The sequence below is a fragment of the Malus sylvestris genome, chromosome 5 (genome assembly GCF_916048215.2).
Source record: "Malus sylvestris chromosome 5, drMalSylv7.2, whole genome shotgun sequence".
Classification (NCBI taxonomy): domain Eukaryota; kingdom Viridiplantae; phylum Streptophyta; class Magnoliopsida; order Rosales; family Rosaceae; genus Malus; species Malus sylvestris.
The window spans coordinates 3,550,042-3,570,187 of record NC_062264.1 but is presented as its reverse complement, the minus strand read 5'-3'; the positions used below and the strand labels follow the sequence as shown (position 1 = coordinate 3,570,187).

General features: G+C 39.4%; 2 protein-coding genes and 1 long non-coding RNA gene across 3 annotated transcripts; 1 reads left to right on the top strand and 2 right to left on the bottom strand.

The window, feature by feature from the left end:
- Positions 1-1,101: 1,101 nt before the first annotated feature.
- Positions 1,102-2,913, top strand: LOC126621035 (uncharacterized). Its single transcript, XR_007622775.1, has 3 exons — positions 1,102-1,213; positions 1,765-1,831; positions 2,656-2,913. It is a non-coding gene; the product is annotated as an uncharacterized LOC126621035 (long non-coding RNA).
- A 2,535-nt stretch (positions 2,914-5,448) lies between these two features.
- LOC126621742 (G-type lectin S-receptor-like serine/threonine-protein kinase LECRK4) lies at positions 5,449-6,625 on the bottom strand. Its single transcript, XM_050290321.1, has 3 exons — positions 6,486-6,625; positions 6,080-6,183; positions 5,449-5,705 (listed from the first exon to the last, which is right to left on the bottom strand). Exons 1-3 carry the CDS (start codon positions 6,623-6,625, stop codon positions 5,449-5,451), a joined length of 501 nt encoding a protein of 166 aa, XP_050146278.1.
- A 10,671-nt stretch (positions 6,626-17,296) lies between these two features.
- LOC126623802 (U-box domain-containing protein 29-like) lies at positions 17,297-18,883 on the bottom strand. The gene has a single exon (XM_050292783.1). The coding sequence runs from the start codon at positions 18,790-18,792 to the stop codon at positions 17,548-17,550; it is 1,245 nt and encodes a 414-aa protein (XP_050148740.1). The 5' UTR covers positions 18,793-18,883; the 3' UTR covers positions 17,297-17,547.
- Between the last annotated feature and the right edge of the window lie 1,263 nt (positions 18,884-20,146).

The window sequence follows — 20,146 nt, the reverse complement described above, 5'->3', positions numbered from 1 at the left end:
GGTGAAAGAATACTTGAAGGGCCAGAGATTGTGGATGAGACTACTCAGAATATTCAGGTAATTAAATCTAACCTGAAAGTGGCCCAGGATAGACAAAAGAGCCTAGCGGATCGACATACCACGGACAGAATGTATAATGTGGGCGACTATGTTTTTCTGAAATTATCGCCTTGGAGAGGTGTGGTTCGCTTTGGAAAGAAAGGAAAGCTAAGTCCCAGGTACATTGGACCTTATGAGATCACTGAGAGGATTGGTGAAGTTGCTTACAGGTTGGAGCTACCTCCAGAGTTGTCTAAGGTACATAATGTGTTCCATGTCTCGATGCTTCGGCATTATGTGTCAGATCCTTCACATGTGATTCCTCCTCAACCATTGGAAATTAATCCGGATTTGACGTATGATGAGGAACCAGTGACTATACTGGATTGGAAAGATAAGACTTTGAGGAATAAGACCGTGAGCTTGGTAAAAGTATTGTGGAGAAACCATTCAGCTGAAGAAGCTACATGGGAAACAGAAGAACGAATGAGAGTTATGTATCCGAGGTTATTTTATGACTTTTGATGTTCTGGTTAGTGATTGGAATTTCGGGGACGAAATTCTATAAGGAGGGGAGATTGTCACAGCCCGTCCCAGAATTACTAAATACCGAGGACGTGAAATTACAAAAACGCCCTTAAACGGGATTAAGGTGCGTAAATTTGGTATTTGTTTTACACTAAGATCTTAAACTAGGGTTTAGATTTACATTTGTTTGGTCTAATAATTTTGTATTGGACTTAGGTGGGATCCCCACCTCCTGAAATCCTTCCCCAAAACCCGTAGGTTGTCTCTCTCCCTCTTTCTTCCTCATCTCTCCCTCAGAAACACTCTCTCTCTCTCTTACTCTCGAACTCTCTCAAGCTCTCGGACAAACACCAAGAACAACCACAAACGTGCACCAACGTCCAATCTAAGATCATCTTCGTGATCTTGGGAACTTCACGAGCACGGGGGTATAAGTTTCAGGTAAGTTTCATTTCTGAAATCCTAGTTTCAAAACACCCCGTGAATTGACACTGTTCACGAACTTAAAATTGGTTGTGTTTTAGGCTAAAGCAAGATCACCACGAGTCTTAGGAAGTCCTAAGGAGGCTCGGAGTGCCTCGTTTGAACAAAATGGACGTCGGGATCGTCGGGTTCGAGTTTGGCCGAAATTGAGGAATTTTGGAAGGTATGATCTAGTTGTTTTTAGGCCCTAAAACCCTTCCAACGTGATAGTACTTGTTAAATGCTTCATTTTGGTATAAAATGCGAAGAAATTGGTTGAAAAACGAAGGAGAATAGTGGATTTGAAAATTTTCCAGAAACCGGCGAACAGTCGCCGGCGACCGGCGATTCGCCGGAGAAGACAGGGAATCTTCCGTCAAGTTTGACGGAATATTCCGACGCCGTTAGTTAACTTTAACGGAAACCGTTAGTTTTTAACGGAATATACTAGGATTTGACGGAATATTCTCTAACGCCGTTCACTGTAGCCGTCAGTGTGCATGTCACGTGGCCGCGCGTGGGCCGCGCGTAGGTCCGTGCCACGTCAGGCGCGTGGGGGCGCGTGAGGACTCCAAAAATTATTTTAAAAATATGGGGATGATCCTGAGGTTGTGTAGGTCACTTTGGTATATTTATATACCCAATTTGAGCATCGTATGAAGAATTAATTACCTAGTTTGGTTTAGGTGCGTTAAATGTGCGTTAAATGATTGTTTTAAGTTATTTCACTTCTAGGTGGAACTTTTAACGAGGACGAGCACATCCAGGGGCGTCAAGGGGGTTACGACCCGGCGACATACCAGTGAGTGGGCATTTGTTTTTATATATACCTATATACTCGATTTCCCCAGAAATCAAATTTAAATGAAAAGTATATTGAAATGAAATGAAATATGATGTGATTGCCATGCATAGAATATTATGGATATTATGAATTGTCGTATGATGCATATATGTATGATGGTGCTGTGGAAGCACAGGTAAGTATTTAATTAATATTATGATGATGATGATGATATATTGAGCTCATATCCTGCACCATGGTTTAGTGCTTATAGTATTCACCGCATCGCACGCTCGCCTTGGATCCAAGTAGATGCTGGTCGTACAGTCCACGCGGAGTGGGTACGACGGGCCAGTCGTAGAGTGTTAGTGAGATTATGACTGGTGGGTGACCTTAGGTTATTGTATACAGATGATTGATGAGAGAAGCACTAGAGCGAATATTACCATGAGTCGTTCAGACTACATTAGGTAGTTCCGACTTATGTGCAGAAGGCCGGACAGGTCACGCGGAGTGACTCCGGCAGAGAGTGAGATTGATAGATGTTGAGCTCTAGGTTCAATCGTTCAGGGCTATTAGAGGGCCTACGATTGATTATTTCTTTTACCTGATTATATTATGTTAATGCATTCATACTAAACTGTTGAAATTGGCATGGTACATTCTTTATTGAATCTGTTATAAGATTGATGATTGAGACAGTTGAGATATATATGCTATATACTATTTTTCTGGGAAAGTATACAGGTTTTCCAAAAAGGGGTTATAATTGTGGATTTATGAAATGATTTGGAAAAGATTGATTTTCGCCCACTCACGTTTTCTGTTTTTCGCCCCTCCAGGTTCTAGTTGATAGTTGAGGCGTTGGTGGCCTACGAGGACTGCTTCGGCGTTCTGACAGACTAAATAAATGTAGGATTCACCCGAGGGTGTTGTAAAATAGTTATGTTCCTACTTGACTGCACCTAGATGCTTATGCTCTGTTTATGTGTGTTTAGTACACTCTTATGCACATAGAATGCTAGGTTGTAAATAACTGAAATTAGTGGTTTTCGTTGACTCGTATTTTATTATTAAATCGTTTCCGCTTGCGTTATGGTTACGTCACACTTACGTGACGGCCAGCACGTCCTAGTCTTCGGGTTAGGGTGTGTCAGTATAAAATGTAAGTAACCCTAAAGTTTGCATCACTTCATTTATTTATTTATTTTATAAAAGGAAAATTAATGAAAATGGCTTGAAAACTTTGACTTTTAACGATAAGGACAAAATAAAAGGTAAAGTGAATAGTACTAAGTTTGACTTTTTAGTGTAAAAATGTGGTTTTTCATTAAAGTGAACAGTACCGTGAGTTTTTCGTTAAAACTCTCTTTTATAAATGGTACATTTCCTTACTAACCAAAACAAGTACAACAAAGCCCATTACAAGTTAAGCACAAAAAAGAAAATGGGCCACAAACACACATAAGAAAACAGCCTAAGAAACTTAGAGCCCATCACACACAAACAAACTACATAGAAAATCCTAGAAACGCCGCCACTAGAAATCCGCACAACTGTCCGCCTCCCTCCACAATCACTAGGGATTAAGGGTGGGCAAACGAGTATAGGAACTGTGGGTCGGGGCCAGTAATCGCGGTTCGGGGCGGGTACGGGCCGGTTCCTAATTTTTTTAAAGGAACGGGGCAAGGCGAGCCGGGGCTTTGAAATTTTAGGGGCGGGCCGATTCCAAAAGTGTAAGAAAACGGGTACCCGAACTGCCCGTTTGTAACATTTTCCCATTCCTCTCCTATTTTCTCAAACCTTCTCGAATACTCTCCTATCTTCAATCCTCCATTTCGGATCTGTCGACTCGATTCTCAATCTATCTCTCTCTCTCTCTCGATCTCTCTCTCTCCGTGCTATTTCCAACGAGAACCGCCAAGTCTAATCACCTCTTCACCACCACCATCTCCCCTGGGAATCCTGTCCATACTGGTTTCTCCTTTTTGATCACTTACATCTCTATAAAGATCCCTAAGTTTTCCCAGGTTACTAGATGTATATGTTCTATCCTTGGTTACATCTCTTGCCGTCTCGCATGCATCGTTCCTTCCCCTTTACGGTTCCACCCACTCTCCGTCAGTCATCTCCTCCACCACCCCGACATCATCGCAGTCGCAATCTGATTTTTGATCCCCTGGAGTGCCAAGGGGAGCTTGGTTTGAAGCGAGTTGACTCGGGCCGAGTCGCGGTCGAGGCTGGTTAAGGTGAAGGATTTGTAGTCTTTGTGCTGGAAATTGAAGAGGGCGTCGCGGGGGTGAAGCTGGAGGGAGAAGGCGGATGAGTTGAGGGGTCGGATTCGCGTAGGATGCGGGAGAGTGAAGTGAGTGTGAATAATGCTAAGAAAAAGGCCAATTAGAAAAACGTCTTCTGAGCCATTTTTGCAGAAAGCAAAAGATCTAGAGAGAGGTATGCTCATGTAAAGATTGAAGAACATTAAAGTAAGAACTAGGTTTGGTGACGATTTGGAACTGGATTTGGAATTGGAATTGCAATTTGGAACTGGGTTCTGGAGCTGAATCAATCTCAAAGAGAGAAAGAAAAAAAAAAGACCCGTGGACCTGGCCCGGACCGGCCCATTTCAAACGGGCCAAGTTAGGTCTGATTTCTGTATTGAAATATGATGTACCCAGCCCGGCCCGGCCCATTTATTTTAAACTCAGGTCCGGTCCGGTTCCTTAAAAAATGGGCCCGGCCCAGCCCGTGCCCACCCCTACTAGGGATCACACAATGAAGAAACTCGAAATTGGTGAAGAAAGAGGCCATATCATCCACTATGGACCAACACAAGGATCGCCACCACGAGACCAAGGAAGCATGTAGGTGTAAACCCACGAGAAATATCGCCGACAAGGGTAGACAATGGGAAGGACCAACAAGGGCCAACAAGGATGATGGTGGGAACACATGAACTAAAGCTCTACACTCTGCCATAGATCATGAAGAGCTAGATAAAACTGAAAACTAACTAACCACAAAAACAAACTACACAGGAAACCATGGGACAATCACCAAGCCTAGCCTAAGCTAGGGCAGGTGCTGACGCAGATCAATGAGAACGAAACCCCACACACGCCGGTGAGAAAGATTTTCTTCTGCTTCATTGTATACATTGATAGACTTATCACCTAAATTAAAGAAACCATACACCACCTAATTTGTATGCTCGGTGAAGTCTGAAATTTACTTGTTATTCATTTTGTACGGATCAGATTGTAGCATAGTACATGAAGATAAACTTTACTTGAAACTAAAACAAACAACAAAACCAAAGCTGCAACAAAATTACACAGAAGCTAGCTAGTTTCCTAATCAGTTAACAACAAGGCTTAGTCAGGAAATGGAACTAGAAATGGAGGTAAAACTTGGCGGGTTTGGTATCTCTACAGTCCCTTCCAGCATTAGTATGATCTTATTCATCGAAGGGCGAAATGCTAGCTCATCTTGGATGCACCAAAGTCCTACCTTAACCATCATTCGAAGTTCATTCTTGTCAACATCTTCATCCTTCACTAGCTTATCCAGTTCGTCGGCTTCCAAACAATGGTATACCCAATTCTCAAGGATAACTTGATCTTCAAGTATGTTCATATTCACACATCTTCTGCAGCATATGTCTCCAATAACACAACCCCAAAGCTGTATACATTTGTTTTCACTGTTATGGGAACGTTTCTATGCCACTCAGGTGCAACATAACCCCATGTTCCTCTTAACCCGGTATATGTCCTGGTTTGGTCAGGCTTTAGCAGCTTGGCAAGACCAAAATCAACAAGCTTTGCACATTTTTGGTCACTCATTAGTATATTTTCCGATTTGATGTCACAGTGGATGATCTGTGTGTCACACTCTTCATGTAAATAAAGTATGCCTCAAGTTACATTGAGACATATGCCAATTCTTTCCTTCCAAGTTGGTCTTCCATCCGATCGGAAAAAGAAATCTGCAAGTGAGCTATGTTAGAGTATGAGTGTGATTTTCACAGCTTAGTAATAATCATTGTTATTTCAGATTGGTATAAAGAGGTCTTAATGTGTTTATAAGAGTTAATTTAACTTTGGTTTGGATTGAAACTCTACTGTTGGCTCAAGAATAGAACTCATACTTGTACAAGGATTTGGTCTTGTATTCCTTGTAGGATTATTATAGGGTAATCTAGATTTTGTAGTATAAAAACCACAAACCCCTGCTCTCACAAAAACATGCTTTTATTGTTCCAATTACCTATAACTTGGAGAGCATTGAGTTTTGCAGAGAGGAGAAGGTTGTGTGTAGATTCGTCCATGGCTTCTTCATCCATGAACATGCTGATAGAGTTGAAAAGCTTGCTGAAATTATACAAAGATTGGAACAAGGTGATATGAAGCTTAGAGTTCGGGCTTTGGAATCTGAGAGGGCATTACAGCGAGTTGCAATTATCCAGAAGACTATTGGGAATGTAAATTGAACTTACTCATGACCTAATGGCATACACACATGGGAAAGACTTCGTCAAACAGTCTGCAGGTATGTGTTGCAGAAATTACTTCAGTGTTTGCATATACAAAATATATTTGGAGTGATGATTGTGACTTGGTTAAATCTTATGTTCTTGGCTAGTTTGTTATAGAGCTTGTATGGTTGCTCTTACAAGCCATTGGTCATGTACTCATAAACCAGAAGCCTATTTGATCCATCGTGATAGTAGCCAAGCAATTTAACCAGATTTTTATGATGCGTCCTTCCTATTGCGTTCATCTCATTTCGGAATGCCCAGTCTCCTTGATCCATCACCTTCTCTAGTTTCTTGATAGCCACTACTCTCCCACCATTTGATGGTATGACCCTTTTATAAAATGTCCCAAATGCTCTTTTGCCCACTTGATCACTAAAACCTTTGGTTGCCTTTTCAAGCTCACAATATGTATATTATCGCAGCGTGACATCTTCTACAAACCCATCATTTTTTGAATTCGAAATCTTTTCGTAATCCGCAACACAGTATCTATAAATAACAAAACCAGTAATTGCTAGAATAATAAGTGCAAAACTTAGCATTGCAATACCGCCAATAAAGATTCATGTTCGAAGTTGTTCTTTCCTTGCTTTGCTTACAGTTTTTGTCCCTGAACTCTCAGTGACAACTTTGATCATGGTTGAGCCACTTTTTCCAGTTCTTCCAAATCTTAGCGGAAACCTCTGTTTTTGGCACAACTAGTCATGATAAACTGCAGCTTCACAATTGCAATCTCTCAAGCAGTCATCTTAAGAAGCAGTCTCATTAATGTTGAGAACAAAATATGGGGTGTTCTCCCACACAAGGCCATCCAAATCAGCAATGGAATATGTAATTTTGTTCTCGTCCGGGCAACCAATAGTACTTACATACCTTCTGCAGCCTAAATCCCTTTGGCGTTGATCAACGAAAACAAAACCAGGAAGACAAACACAAGGTGGATCCTGATCAATGGGAACACAATATGCATTTAACCTACAGCGCCCCATAGGAGTGCACTTATCATAAAATGATGACCACTGAACTGACCATGAATCGTTCTGAATCAAAGTATGGTAGTATAATCGGAGTATACCATCAAAGTTAATCGTCATCCGGTACATACCTTTGTTAAACAGCTAGGTCTGATTCGTAATGTATCGTGTATTGGAATTGGTGGAATTGAAGAGATATAGATGCCCATTGTGATCAAAGTTGAGAGACACATTGTCTCCAGCCCTGAATGTCCCAGCATTCCAGTAAGCATAATGTTGTAATACAATCAGACCTTCCAAGTATTGCACTAGGTTCCCATCACGCTGCATCGAAAGTCTAAACCTTCTGCTTGCATGATTTTTATCCAAGATGATGGAGACAATCTTGTTTCCAGCTAGCAGTCGCGGGCCAGATACAATGGTATCGGTTGGAGTATCAAAACTCTGCTAAATGATCTTTGAATTCAAGTTGTATATGACAAAGTTATCAGAATTGAGCATGGAAGCTGAGGCAGCAGGCTCATAAATGTTCGAAATGGTTGTTGCTGTTACAATTCGATAATCTAGCGACACGACTCTTATTCCATCACCAAGTAGCTTTACATCATTAGAGAGTGGCAGCGGAGCATCGCAATTTGTTGTCCATACGATTGTTTTCTGCTGGATTTTCGCATATCAGATGCGTACCACCAACTTGTTGCCTTCGTTGTAAAATCCGAACTCAAACTGGCCTGAATTTGACAACCAATATGAATTGTTATCGGTATAGAGAGAAGCATCGAGGCTAATGTTTCCGGTTCCTTGCTCAGCAGTTGCAAAAGAAAATGTAGTAATCTGCATAAGAAGAAAAAGAATAAGAAGAAGAAAGAGCATAATTGCAGACATTTTGTTTAAATTTTTTGTGTGATTTCGAGGGGCTTAAATTTTCATAATGGCTTTAATCCTGCACTTGTATTTAAATTTGAGAAAGAAGATATTCCATTCCACCAGGAAGTCAATATTCCAAGTATCCAGAGAGTGTGGCAGCCATATTTTGTTGTTGTTTCGCAACAAGAAATAATGTGTTTGGTCAAGGTTGATTTTCAGTGTCATAAACTGATTGCTAATGGAGCTCATCAAGGAAAAAAAATGGCATTTTATTTTTTTCAAAAGAGGAAGAAAATAGGTCAAATGTGTTGAATAATGGGTGTCGAGCAGTTCATTGCTCTTGTGTTGAACAACTATACAGGTTTTGAATTGGTCATATTCCACATGTTTTTCTACACACTTTATATACGTAGCCAGGGAGCCAGAATTTTATGCAAGATAAGGCTTAAATGTAAAAGAAATTACACAAATAATATTTACAAAGTTGCTAACCAAAACATCCTAATATAATACATATATACACACACACGCACTAAGTAATCAAAAGTCCAACATAACAAAGCATCAATAAACAAATTTGAAAGGGTTATTAAAGTTAATAGGAAAAATGTTTCAATAAAAAATATGCAAACCCTAGCACTCAAGTAAGAGGTAGAGCAAAGGAGAAACCAAAAAATTTATAGCCAAATTTTTTTATAAATCTTATTGTTGTTTGCTGAATTGATTTGCAATTTGAGATTGACAAAATATATGAAGGGAATGAGAAATGAGAATAGCTTTGGAGTCTCTCGATTAAATGTCAAGGTTTTTTTTTTTCAAAGGAAATTAATGAAAGGATTTCATTAGTTTTCCTTTTGATGGGAGTTTTAACGAAACACTTCCGATACTGTTCACTTTTAACGAAAATGATATTTTTACTCTAAAAGTCACTCCTGGTACTATTCACTTATAACACATTTTTTTCCTTTTGATTAAAACTCAAAGTTTTCAAATTATTTTCATTAGTTTTTCTTTTGATTTAATGGCATATAACTTTAAACAAAATATTAGAAATAATATTGAGATGGGAATAGAAAAAGATGATTTAGTAGTGTTGGTTTCCTTGACAGGGAATATGAAAAGCTGCAGCGTTTGACACTCATGCATAGCCCACCCGCTCACTTTTTTCAACAATTCATTGCCCATGATTCTTCAAAAGAGAGGATGAATTCTATGGAAGACATTAATGCTTTGCTGCTTCACTCCCAAAAGTTCTCTTAGGTAATGAATCTGTCCTTTGGTAATGCCTTGGTCAAGATATCAGCAACGTGATCTTCTGTCCTATAGTATACCATATCCACTTCCTTGTCTTCAACAACACCTCTGATGTAGTGATGCTTCAAAGCAATATATTTTGACTTGCTGTGACAGACAAGATTCTTGCTCATGGCAATAGTTGACTTGTTGTCACAAATGATAGGAGCTGCTGATTCTTGTTTCTCACCAAAGTCTTGCATAATTATTCTCAGCCATACTGCTTGAGAAGTTGCAATTGAAGCTGACACAAACTTAGCCTCTGCCGTTGATAGTGTAACTGATTTCTGCTTCTTAGATGACTAAGAGAATGCACCAGTCCCTAATGTAAAAGTATAGTCATATGTGCTTTTTAAGTCATCCACACTACCTCCCCAATCACTATCACAAAACCCATACAATTTTGGCTCAACATTCCTTTCATACATAATACCAAAGTCAGGTGTACCTCGTATGTATCTTAGGATCTTCTTTGCAGCTCCATAGTGAATGCAAGTAGGCTTATGCATAAATCTGGACAACAAGCTTGCATCATACATAATATCGGGTCTAGTCACTATCAAATACAATAAACTCCCAACTAGGCTTCTATACACATATTCATCAGCATCACCACTACCATCTTCTCTTTGAAACTTTTGTTCACAACTAGAGGTGTTGCAACAGGATTGCAACCAACCATTTTGAATTTTTCTAGAAGTGTTTTTGCATATTTCTTTTGAGTAATAAAGATACCATCATTTGATTGAATGATACCAATTCCCAAAAAAATAATGCATCATGCCTAGATCACTCATCTCATATTTCCTCGTCATGTCATTCTTGAAATTCAAGATCATTTTATCACTACTTCCAGTATAAACCAAATTATTAACATATAAGGAAACGATAAGGATATCTGAAGTACCTTCAGTTTTGAAATAGAAGGCAGGTTCATTCTCACTTCTTTGAAATCCCCTTTCATTGAAGTATGAGTTGATCTCTCCATACCATACTCTTGGAGCTTGTTTCAGGTCATAAAGTGCCTTTTTAATATTGTACACCTTGTGCCCTTGTTCTTTACGAACAAATCCTTGAGGTTGATCAACGAACACCTCATCTTTTAGGACTCCATTTAGGAAAGCGGACTTGACGTTAAGTTGGTGTAGAAACCACTTCTTCTGAGCAGCTTCAGAAATAAGGCCACAGATTGTTTCATGTCTAGCTACCAATGCAAAGGTTTCTTGGAAGTCAATCCCAGGTTTCTGAGAATAACCTTTTGCTACCAATCTAGCTTTGTTCCTTTGAACAAAACCATCTTGATTAAGCTTAGTCTTATAAATCCACTTCACTCCAATGACGGAGTTGTCACAAAGTCTGTCCACTAGTTGCCATGTCTTGTTTTTCACAATAACATTGATCTCTTTTTGCATTACAGCCTTTCATGTATCTTCTTTCACTGCATCATCAAAGTTTTCCGGTTCTACAACACATAAATTGCAGCTTTTATAGACTTCATAAGATCCTTAACCAAATTGGCGTTGAACTTGGACTCAAAGGTGTGGGAGAGTGAACTTGAGGACTGTTTTCAAGTGACAATTATGGATTTTCCAGCTCAATTTCCTCTTCATTTGGCTGATTTTCTTCTTCAATTCTGATTAATGCAGATTCCTCTCGGATGATTGCTTGATTCCAATCCCAAGAAGATTTCTTCTTAGTTCTTTTGGTACATAAGCAAAGTAGATTGACCTAAACACTCTCAAGTGATTCACGGAAGGTTTTCTTCCACTCTATGCCTCAAATAGTGTCTTGCCTTCAACTGCCACTGTCGGATGCCTATTCATCAAGTAAACCACTATATTAACTGTCTCACCCAACAAATATTGAGGCATTCCCTTGTCATGCAACATTACCTTAGCCATTTTGACTATGGTTCTATATTTTTTTCTCTCAGCTACTCCATTTTGTTGTGGAGTATAGTTGACAGTACGCTGTCTTTCCAAGCCAATATCTTGACAAAACTTATCAAACTATGTGGATGTGTACTCTTCTCCTCTATTGCTTCTAAGAACTTTGATTAGATAACCAGACTGTCGCTCAACCATAGCTTAAAACTTCGTAAAAATTAAGAACACTTATGATTTCTGTCTTAAAAAGTATACCCAAGTCATTCTGGAATAATCATCCATGAAGATTAGAAAATACATGTTTCCCACTTGAGTAGAGGTCTTCATGGGTCCACAAACATATGTATGAATCAATTCCAATGGAGCCTTTGCTTTCCAAGCTGTACCATATGGAAATGAATCTCTATGATGTTTCCCAAGTGCACACCCTTAACAGATTTCTTCATTTTCTTGGATACTAGACAACCCATGCACCATTTCTTTTTCTTATAGCTTTTTGAGACTTTGAAAATTCAAGTGGCCAAGACTTTTATGCCATAGCTTTGAATCTTCTTGCACTTCCATCTTGAGTGCAGATTGAGTTGCATACTCAATTGTGAGAGGAAAACTTCCACTCTTCCTCATCTCAATCTTAGCCAAGAGTTGTTCACGATTCCTCCCATCATATATCTTGCAAGTATTGTCTCCAAAATACAAGTAATAACCATGCTCAATGAGTTATCGAAGACTTGGCAAAATTTACTTCAAATCAGAAACTAACACGACATTCTTGATGAACATATTTCCATTATTCGTATGCACGGCAATAGTACCTCTTCCCAATGTATCGACTAGCTGCCTATTTCCTATCTTCACTCGGGTTGGGTTTGTAGTGTCAATATTATGAAAAAATGTTCTTGTTCACTGCCATATGATTGCTACAGCCGTTGTCCACAAACCAAACTTTAGATTCTTCTTGGACGGTTGTATCATGACCAACACAAAACATATTGGTCTTTTCCCCTTCTGCTTATGTGTAGTGAGCTAGCTAATTATTCTTATAGGTACAATCCTTTTGCATATGCCCGAATCTACTACACTTGTGGCATTTCACTTTTCCCTTGAACCAACATTCACCAGAATGAGCTTCGTCAAAAAATTTTCACTTTGAAGCATACGAACTCTTCTCAACCTTTTTCTTCTCTTCAAATTTACCCTTTCCTTCCCACTTTTTGTTTTTTCCTTTCTAATTCTTGTTGGGCTTGGCTTTGCTTTGACTTGAACTAGCTTCAGTTTTTGGATTCACTGTAAGCATTTGGAAAGCATTTTCTACATCATTGTTGTCATGCCTAGATAGTCTTTGAGCAAAACCTTTGAGTGAACCAATCATTTCTTCAACACTCAAAGTTGACAAATCCTTAGTCTCCACTATGATTGAAACTATGTTGTCATACTTTCTTGGCAAGCTGATTAGATACTTCTGAACTATTCTCTCATCAGACAAGATTTCACCATAACTTTTCATTTGATTAATAATCTCAGACAATCTACTCAGGTAATTATCTAGCAATTCATCATCTTTCATTCTTATGTACTCAAAATCTCTTATCAAAGATTGGAGTTTGACAGCCTTTACCTTAGTAGAGCCTCTGTAGACTTTCTCAAGCACATCCCAAGCTAATTTGGCACTTGTCTCGTTCGAGATTCCAAAAAAAAAAATTCATCTAAGATAGCATTTTGCATGACCCCAAGAGCTTTTGCATCTCTCTTGATGTTTTCCTTCAGTTCCTTTGTCTGAGCCTCTGTCAAAGCTACAGTACTTAGGGGTACCACATAGCCATCTTCAATCAAGCTTCACAAATCGTGAGATACAAAACTTGTTCTCAACTTTGTCCTTTATAAGTCGTAATTCACTCCACTGAAGATAGGAGTTCGAATCTCTCCACTACTACTTGAACCAGCCATGAATTTGAAAATTTTGATTCTAGGGTTTCACTTAGAATTTTCCCCCTTTTGAGAATAAAAAAAAATTCCCCACTCTTTGATCAGATTGGCTCTGATATCATGTTGGTATTCAGACCATCTTCATCATTAATAAAACTAGAATAAAAATGAGAAAAAATGGAGATTTAAGTAAGAGGCAACAACAGGGCAAACAAAACAGAGAACTATTTTTTCACAAAGAGAGATATTTTTTTTATTTGGATTAAATGTCCTAGTATTTGGGACAGTTGCTAAGGCAATTGGGCAGCCCTTTACAAAAGATCTAAGCCATACATGTGGCAATAGATTAGAGATCCAAAGAATTTCAAATTACATATAAGGACATGTTAGACAACAAAAAACAAAAGCAAATGATTAACTTTAACACGAGCTGGGCTTCCTGATAGGGTGGTTGGAGTTTGGCGTGGGGCGGCAAATTGTTGTCCTAGAACAAACATTTTGTTATTGTTCTAAAGCCGAGCTTGAGCACAAATAATATCATTTGAGTCGAGTTTGGGCACTTTGGTATTCAGTTTGGCACGCCTCATTTACACCCTTAAGTGTCTATGGTTATTAATTACATTTTTACAATGGTTAACAATGTTAGGTTATTTACACCATAAACATTTGAGTCAAAACTAAAATTCGAATGTAAAATTAGTACGAAACTCACAAATCATGAGAGCCACTTAGTAATTTCTTTTTCAAAAATATTTCTATTTTCCATACACGTCTCAATGATTTATTGATTACACCCTTTTTTTTGTAACTCCAAGATACTTACCATACAAGTTACTTTTGCTCATTTTTCAATTAGATATAAAATTCACATATTGTACACTCATTTTAGCATATACTTCAAATATAAATATAAATAATTAAATTTTAAAAAAAATGGTCGAATTTTCAAAATATTTTTAATAAAGTTGGGGCGTGGATTTGTGTAAGTGTTTCTAAACATATTGTAGATGTATATTACAAGATCGTAGTAAAGTGAATGTTTCTGCCATATTACTGGACCATACCATTTACCAACTATACCATACCAATTTTATGCTAATTTTTTGTGCCAAACCTTAATGGGCGGGTAATTGTATCGAACTGAAAATATTTGCTATATATGGTATTGATATCCAAAAGTAAAACCGACAGAAAAATATATACATTTATAATACTAAAATGAAAACTCCTTTGTTTAATGTAGGCTTGACATGTAGATCCATAATACCAAAAAAAAGTGTGTTGATTGTTCCAGAATAAATGAAACAATAGATACAGTAAAGTTAGGACATATTATTGTATGAGTTCTACCTAATGCTAGATGAGAAGCACATAATAGATGGATATAAAAATTATGAGCTATCCCGTAACAAAATTGATTGTTGCTGATACTTTCTTCTCGTTTTCTTCTTCTTCCATAACCCGAGCTCGGAGAAGGAAGAGAGAAAAGAGCCCTATGAAGCATAGCCTCTATCTTAACTTCTATCTTAAGTCTTGTTGCATTGCTTTGACTTACTAACTGCGGATGAAACTTGAAATGTGAAACATGAATGATGAATGATGAATATTGATGTTAGGATTGGGACAGGGATGGGACATATAATATTGGGACAGAAGACCTTAACTCGTTCCCTTCTTCCCCCGAAGCAAAAGGACCCCACATTTGGGGGGGGGTGATGAATATTGATGTTAGGATTGGGACAGGGATGGGACATATAATATTGGGACAGAAGACCTTAACTCGTTCCCTTCTTCCCCCGAAGCAAAAGGACCCCACATTTGGGGGGGGGGGGGGGTGTCATTGCCTACTCGGTTTACTTTCATGGATGGTCTTGCCTGGTTAACCCACATTTGAGTGATCTGATACCTCTAGCGCTAGTTTTCAGTGTATATATTAACTAAAGATTTGAGAACCTTTGTGGTTTGATTTAGAAAGGCCGTTGGATGTCTAGGTGACTCACTTGAGATTTTTAGCAAGTTTATTTATAATTTATAAAGTATGGTTTATGAATAATTTTTATTATTGATGTGTGATCAGATTGGTTGATTAATATGGTTAAAAGTTAATATTGTGCATCTTTGATTCATTGAAATGTTATTTGATACGGATTGTGGTTTTGATTGAGGGAAATCTTTGTGATATATGTGAATGATGAAATCTCATATGGGTGCATCATGCATGTGAGAAATGTCAGATTTTATCATTTGCGAGCTACTGAATGGTTTGATCCATTTTGGGTATGTAATCAATCTAACACAAAAGTTAGGTGCAATCATGAAATAAAAGGAAAAGTTACTACGTTATTGGACCGTTGTATATTGTTGACTAAGGGCTCTAATTGAACAGAAATTAGTGAGTGGGTTTTACTTTGCCACATCACTTTGTTGGTGGTTGTTTTCTAGTTGCCCATTTATTTGGCTTCCCTTGCACACTTCCCTTACCGCTTGAGAGTTGCACCGAGAGGAAGAGAGAGAGACAGAGATTCATTTGTGAGTTGCGCAAAAGAAGAGCGCGCACAATTTGGAGTTCAAACTTTCAGAAGGACAGAAATATTGTGAGCTGCTGAGGGATCGATCTCCAGTAGTATTTGACATTTGTAGAGAAAGAGAAGCTTCAACTTTTCTCTTTCTTCTGTGAGTGTGTGAGCTTGGGTGTATTTGGGGTTTAGGTTCTTGAGTGAAACACTTTGTCAGTGCTCTCTTTAAATACTCCGTAACCTCCAAACTGGATGTAGGCTCGTTAACGCTGAACGAATATAAATCTTGGGTATTCTTGTTGTTTGGTTTGTTCTCCTTATCACTTGCCTAATTGTTATTTGTTCCACACACCATCTTGCACATTTTTGGTTGACACTTCCGCACAACAAAAGAAACTGTAGTAATCTGCAGAAGAAGAAAAAGAAATAGCACAATTACAGACATTCGTCTAAGTTGTTCATGTGATTTCGAGGGGATTAATTTTTCGTAACGGCATTCACCCTGCATATGTATTTCAAGTTGAGAAAGAAGATATTCCATTCCACTAGGAAGTCCATATTCCAAGTCTCTGGAAACAGTGGCAGCTACAAAATTTTGTTCCTGTTTGTTTTGTAGCAAGAAATAATGTCTTTGGTGATGACTGATTTTCTGAATCATAATCTGATGACTGACGGAGCGTCAAGGAGAAAGAAATGACGTTTTATTTTTTCAAAAGAGGAAGAAAAATAATGGGTGCCGACGGCACCGTGCCGTGCGGTTCATTGATGTTGCGTTGAACAATTCAGGTTCTGAATTGGTCATATTCCACTTGTTTTCCTACACACTTTACATAATCTGATGGGTTAATTGTTTAAGGCTAATTTTAGGATTTACTAGTTTCGTTTCCTTGCCAGGGAATATGAAAAGAAGCCATGTTTGACACGCATGCATATTTTCAAACGTTCACTGCGGCAGAACTCATCGTAGCTCAGCCCAATGACTTAGATGGCATGGAAACGTTGACACTATGACAGTCTCGTCCCAATTATACAACGTTATGTGTAAAATTTTTATGTATTCGTTGTATTACAGACATATGACGTTACAGTGGCGGCACTACTATGCTTTTGAGTTGCTCTTCTTGTAAATGACAATTATACAAATTTGATTGAGTATAAGTAAAAAGAGCCGACAACTGACTTAGCTCACATATATAATAAATTTCTTTTACATTATCTTAGTTAACAAGTTATGTACTTGAAATCATAGCAAAGCTTGCCCATTATTCTTATTTGGGTAGAGTCATCCACACATCTATTTTTACTTCTTACACACGTTTTTCAATTTTAAGCTGTCGAATCGAATAAATTGAAGAAAAAAAAATCAATGGCAAAAATTAACAAGAGTGTGTATGAATGGCACAATTCTTCTTATTTTCTAGTGATTGAATCCATGATAACCAGACCCTTTTTTTTTGTAACAAAAATGGGGAGATGGCTATTCTCACTACCAGCAACAGGATATACTTCTTTATTTATTTTTCTTTAAATCATTTAAGCCAACTAATCAACCTAATTCTGCAGATTCACAAGTCCCCACAAACCCCTCTAATCATACAACATGAATGACACAATCATGATCAAACACTACAAAAACTAAAAGAATTTTCCTTTTTTTCCTTTTGCTTGTATAAATTTTGCATCCAAATTCAAAATTTCCAGAAAAATAAATGATGAAGATAATCACCATCAACAATTTCTAACAAGGCATGATATGTATAGTCTTGGTGTCATACCTCAACCCCAACCCCAACCCGACGCTCAAAACTTTGACCAAATCCCCACACATCCTCCTCACAAAATGCCCCTCCCCATACCCACTCTGCATCACCAACAGCACCTTCGCCACCCCATTCCCTCCCGCCACGCTCTCCCTCGCCCTCTTGTCCCCCAACATGCAGCACACGCTCCACAGCACCGCCACGCCGTCCTCCGTCGCTCCCCTCGACACCTTCATCAGCCTCTCCGCCACCGCCCCCGCGCACTTCTCCTCCCCGCTGATCGCCGACCGGCCCTCCGCGCAAGTGGCAATCGTGGACAATAGCTTTAAAGACTTCTCCGCCAGGGGAGTGTTGGTGTCCGGGTTTAACAGCGTTGACGTAATGACTCGGACGAGTCCGAACTGGACGAGCTCCGCTTTGATTGACCGAGTCACGGACACGGATGCTAAGCACGAGAAAACGGCGCTGTGTAGGTTCTGATCGGTTTCCGAGCTCAATAGATCGTTGAGTACGGACAGTAAGCCTTCTTTCTCTGCGATTAATCGTTTCGACTCGGCGTCGAGCGCAATCGAATCCAAAACCCTGACGGATTCGATCTTCGAGCTCAGGCTGCCTTTCTGCAACACCAATCGAATCGAAGCGAGGAAATTGCCGTTGCTCTTCACCATTAATCGGCTCAATAGCTCGTTGACTCCGATCTGAGGAAAAATCGAATCCAAAACCTTAATTACTGATTCGAGGACCTCGATTTCGACGCCTTCTCTGTTCAGAACCCCGACAATGGTGGTGACGAAGCCGTCGAAACTCGCCACAAACCTCCGATTCTCGTCGCTGCCCCTCGCGAAATCGGCCGCCCTCGACAACGAGTGGACGATATTTTGGCTGAATTTCTCGCTCTGGGAGCTTTGGAGGAATTGGACGAGGGAGGCCAGGTGCTGGGAGGAGAGAGAGGGAGCGGAGGCCGGCGAGGAAGGGCCGTGGGACTGGGCCCAGAGGTTGATTAGACGGCGGAGAGTGAGGTTGGGGATGACGTCCTTGGATTGGAGAGTCTGCATGGTGGCGGGGCACGTGTCGTGGCCTGATTCGAGCCAGTGCTGGATGCTGGCGCGGTCGTATGTGACGCCGGTGCAGAGGCTGACGGGGGAGCGCATGACGTCCATGGAGATGGGGCAGCGGAAGAGGTTGGGGACGGTGATGTAGAGGTGGTCGCGCTCCCTCGCCATTTTTGCCGGCGATTTGAGTGTTTGCTGCTCCAGAGTTTTTCAGACGGAGAGGTTTTGAGTTTATTGCGTTTTGGGAGGAAGTGGAGGTTGGAAGTGTTTTTGAGGACCAAGGTGACGTGGTCGTTTTGACTTGGTAGTGGTGGGACAGGGGTGTGTATGTAAATACGACTACATAGTCGTTGGTCAAATTGGGTTTGTATCCGCGTGAAACAGCTTGCATAAGGAGGGAAATTATAGTTATTGAAGGGCGAAATTCCACTAATGCCCATGAACGATGGGATTTGTATTTGGAAAGTCAGCACTGTGTACCTCTTTACATTAAAATAAAAATCAATAGATAAAAATAAATAAAAGTGTGTGTTTTTCTTAATTTTCTAAAATTCATATGCTAATTTTATTCGGTGTTTTTGTTGTGGTAGTTTTGTTAATAAATTGGGAATAACATGAGAAGTAAAATAACGCCATATCAAGAGTTAATTGATGCTAGTGTAGTGGAGCCTACAAGCATGCGCGATATCAAAGTGATCAATTAGTACTATGGTTTAGAAATATTTATCTTTGTAAGTGAGTCGTCTCAAATTCGGCTTACATTAATGGTGATGATGTAGTTGGGAACTTTTTGATCGAGTTGGATTTGGGCCTCGACGGAAACTCTTAGCTCACCTGGTTCGTTTCCGGTAACTTCGAAAGAATTAGTATGTCTTAGGGAGTATTCCAATTGAATTAATAGCTCAAAGACTGAATGATTGCAATAAATTATGGCTTGCCTGAACGAAGCGTGGCGTGGAAGCTAAAAACTTATCGGTTTAGCATGAGAGAGAACTCAGTGCTTGCTCGCATGGTTTTGGGAATGGCTAACCTAGGGTTCTCAATGTTCTGTGTATATTTGTAGTAGCTAGGGAAATCTATGAGAAGTTTGAAGGAATCCCTGGAAGGTTAGGAGAATTCTCCCTTCAAAAATTGAGTTTTATACACTAAGAGAAAAGTGTGCTCTGCTTGGTGCAATCTTGCTTTCATTCCTTCCCTCTATGTTGTTTATATTGTTTTCCCACGTTGTGTCTCTCCTTCCTTGTGCTAAATTCTACCCAATTTTATAGGTGTATGGCTCCTTTCCAGCTTCCATTAAGGAATCCTTTAGTTTCCTCATTTCTTTATATTTTTGGTAAGTCCCCTTTTCATGAGCACAGCTACAGCTTTTCTTTTTAGTGTAACATTGAAGAGCATTACTAGTGTCGTGAAAAATTGGGGTGAACGCACTGCTCAAAGCGTCATTTCCATGATCAATTTTCACACTTCTTTTTTGGCAATGCTCCTTGTTTTCCTCCCTCGTTTTTCTATATAAGCTTGGAAGGGA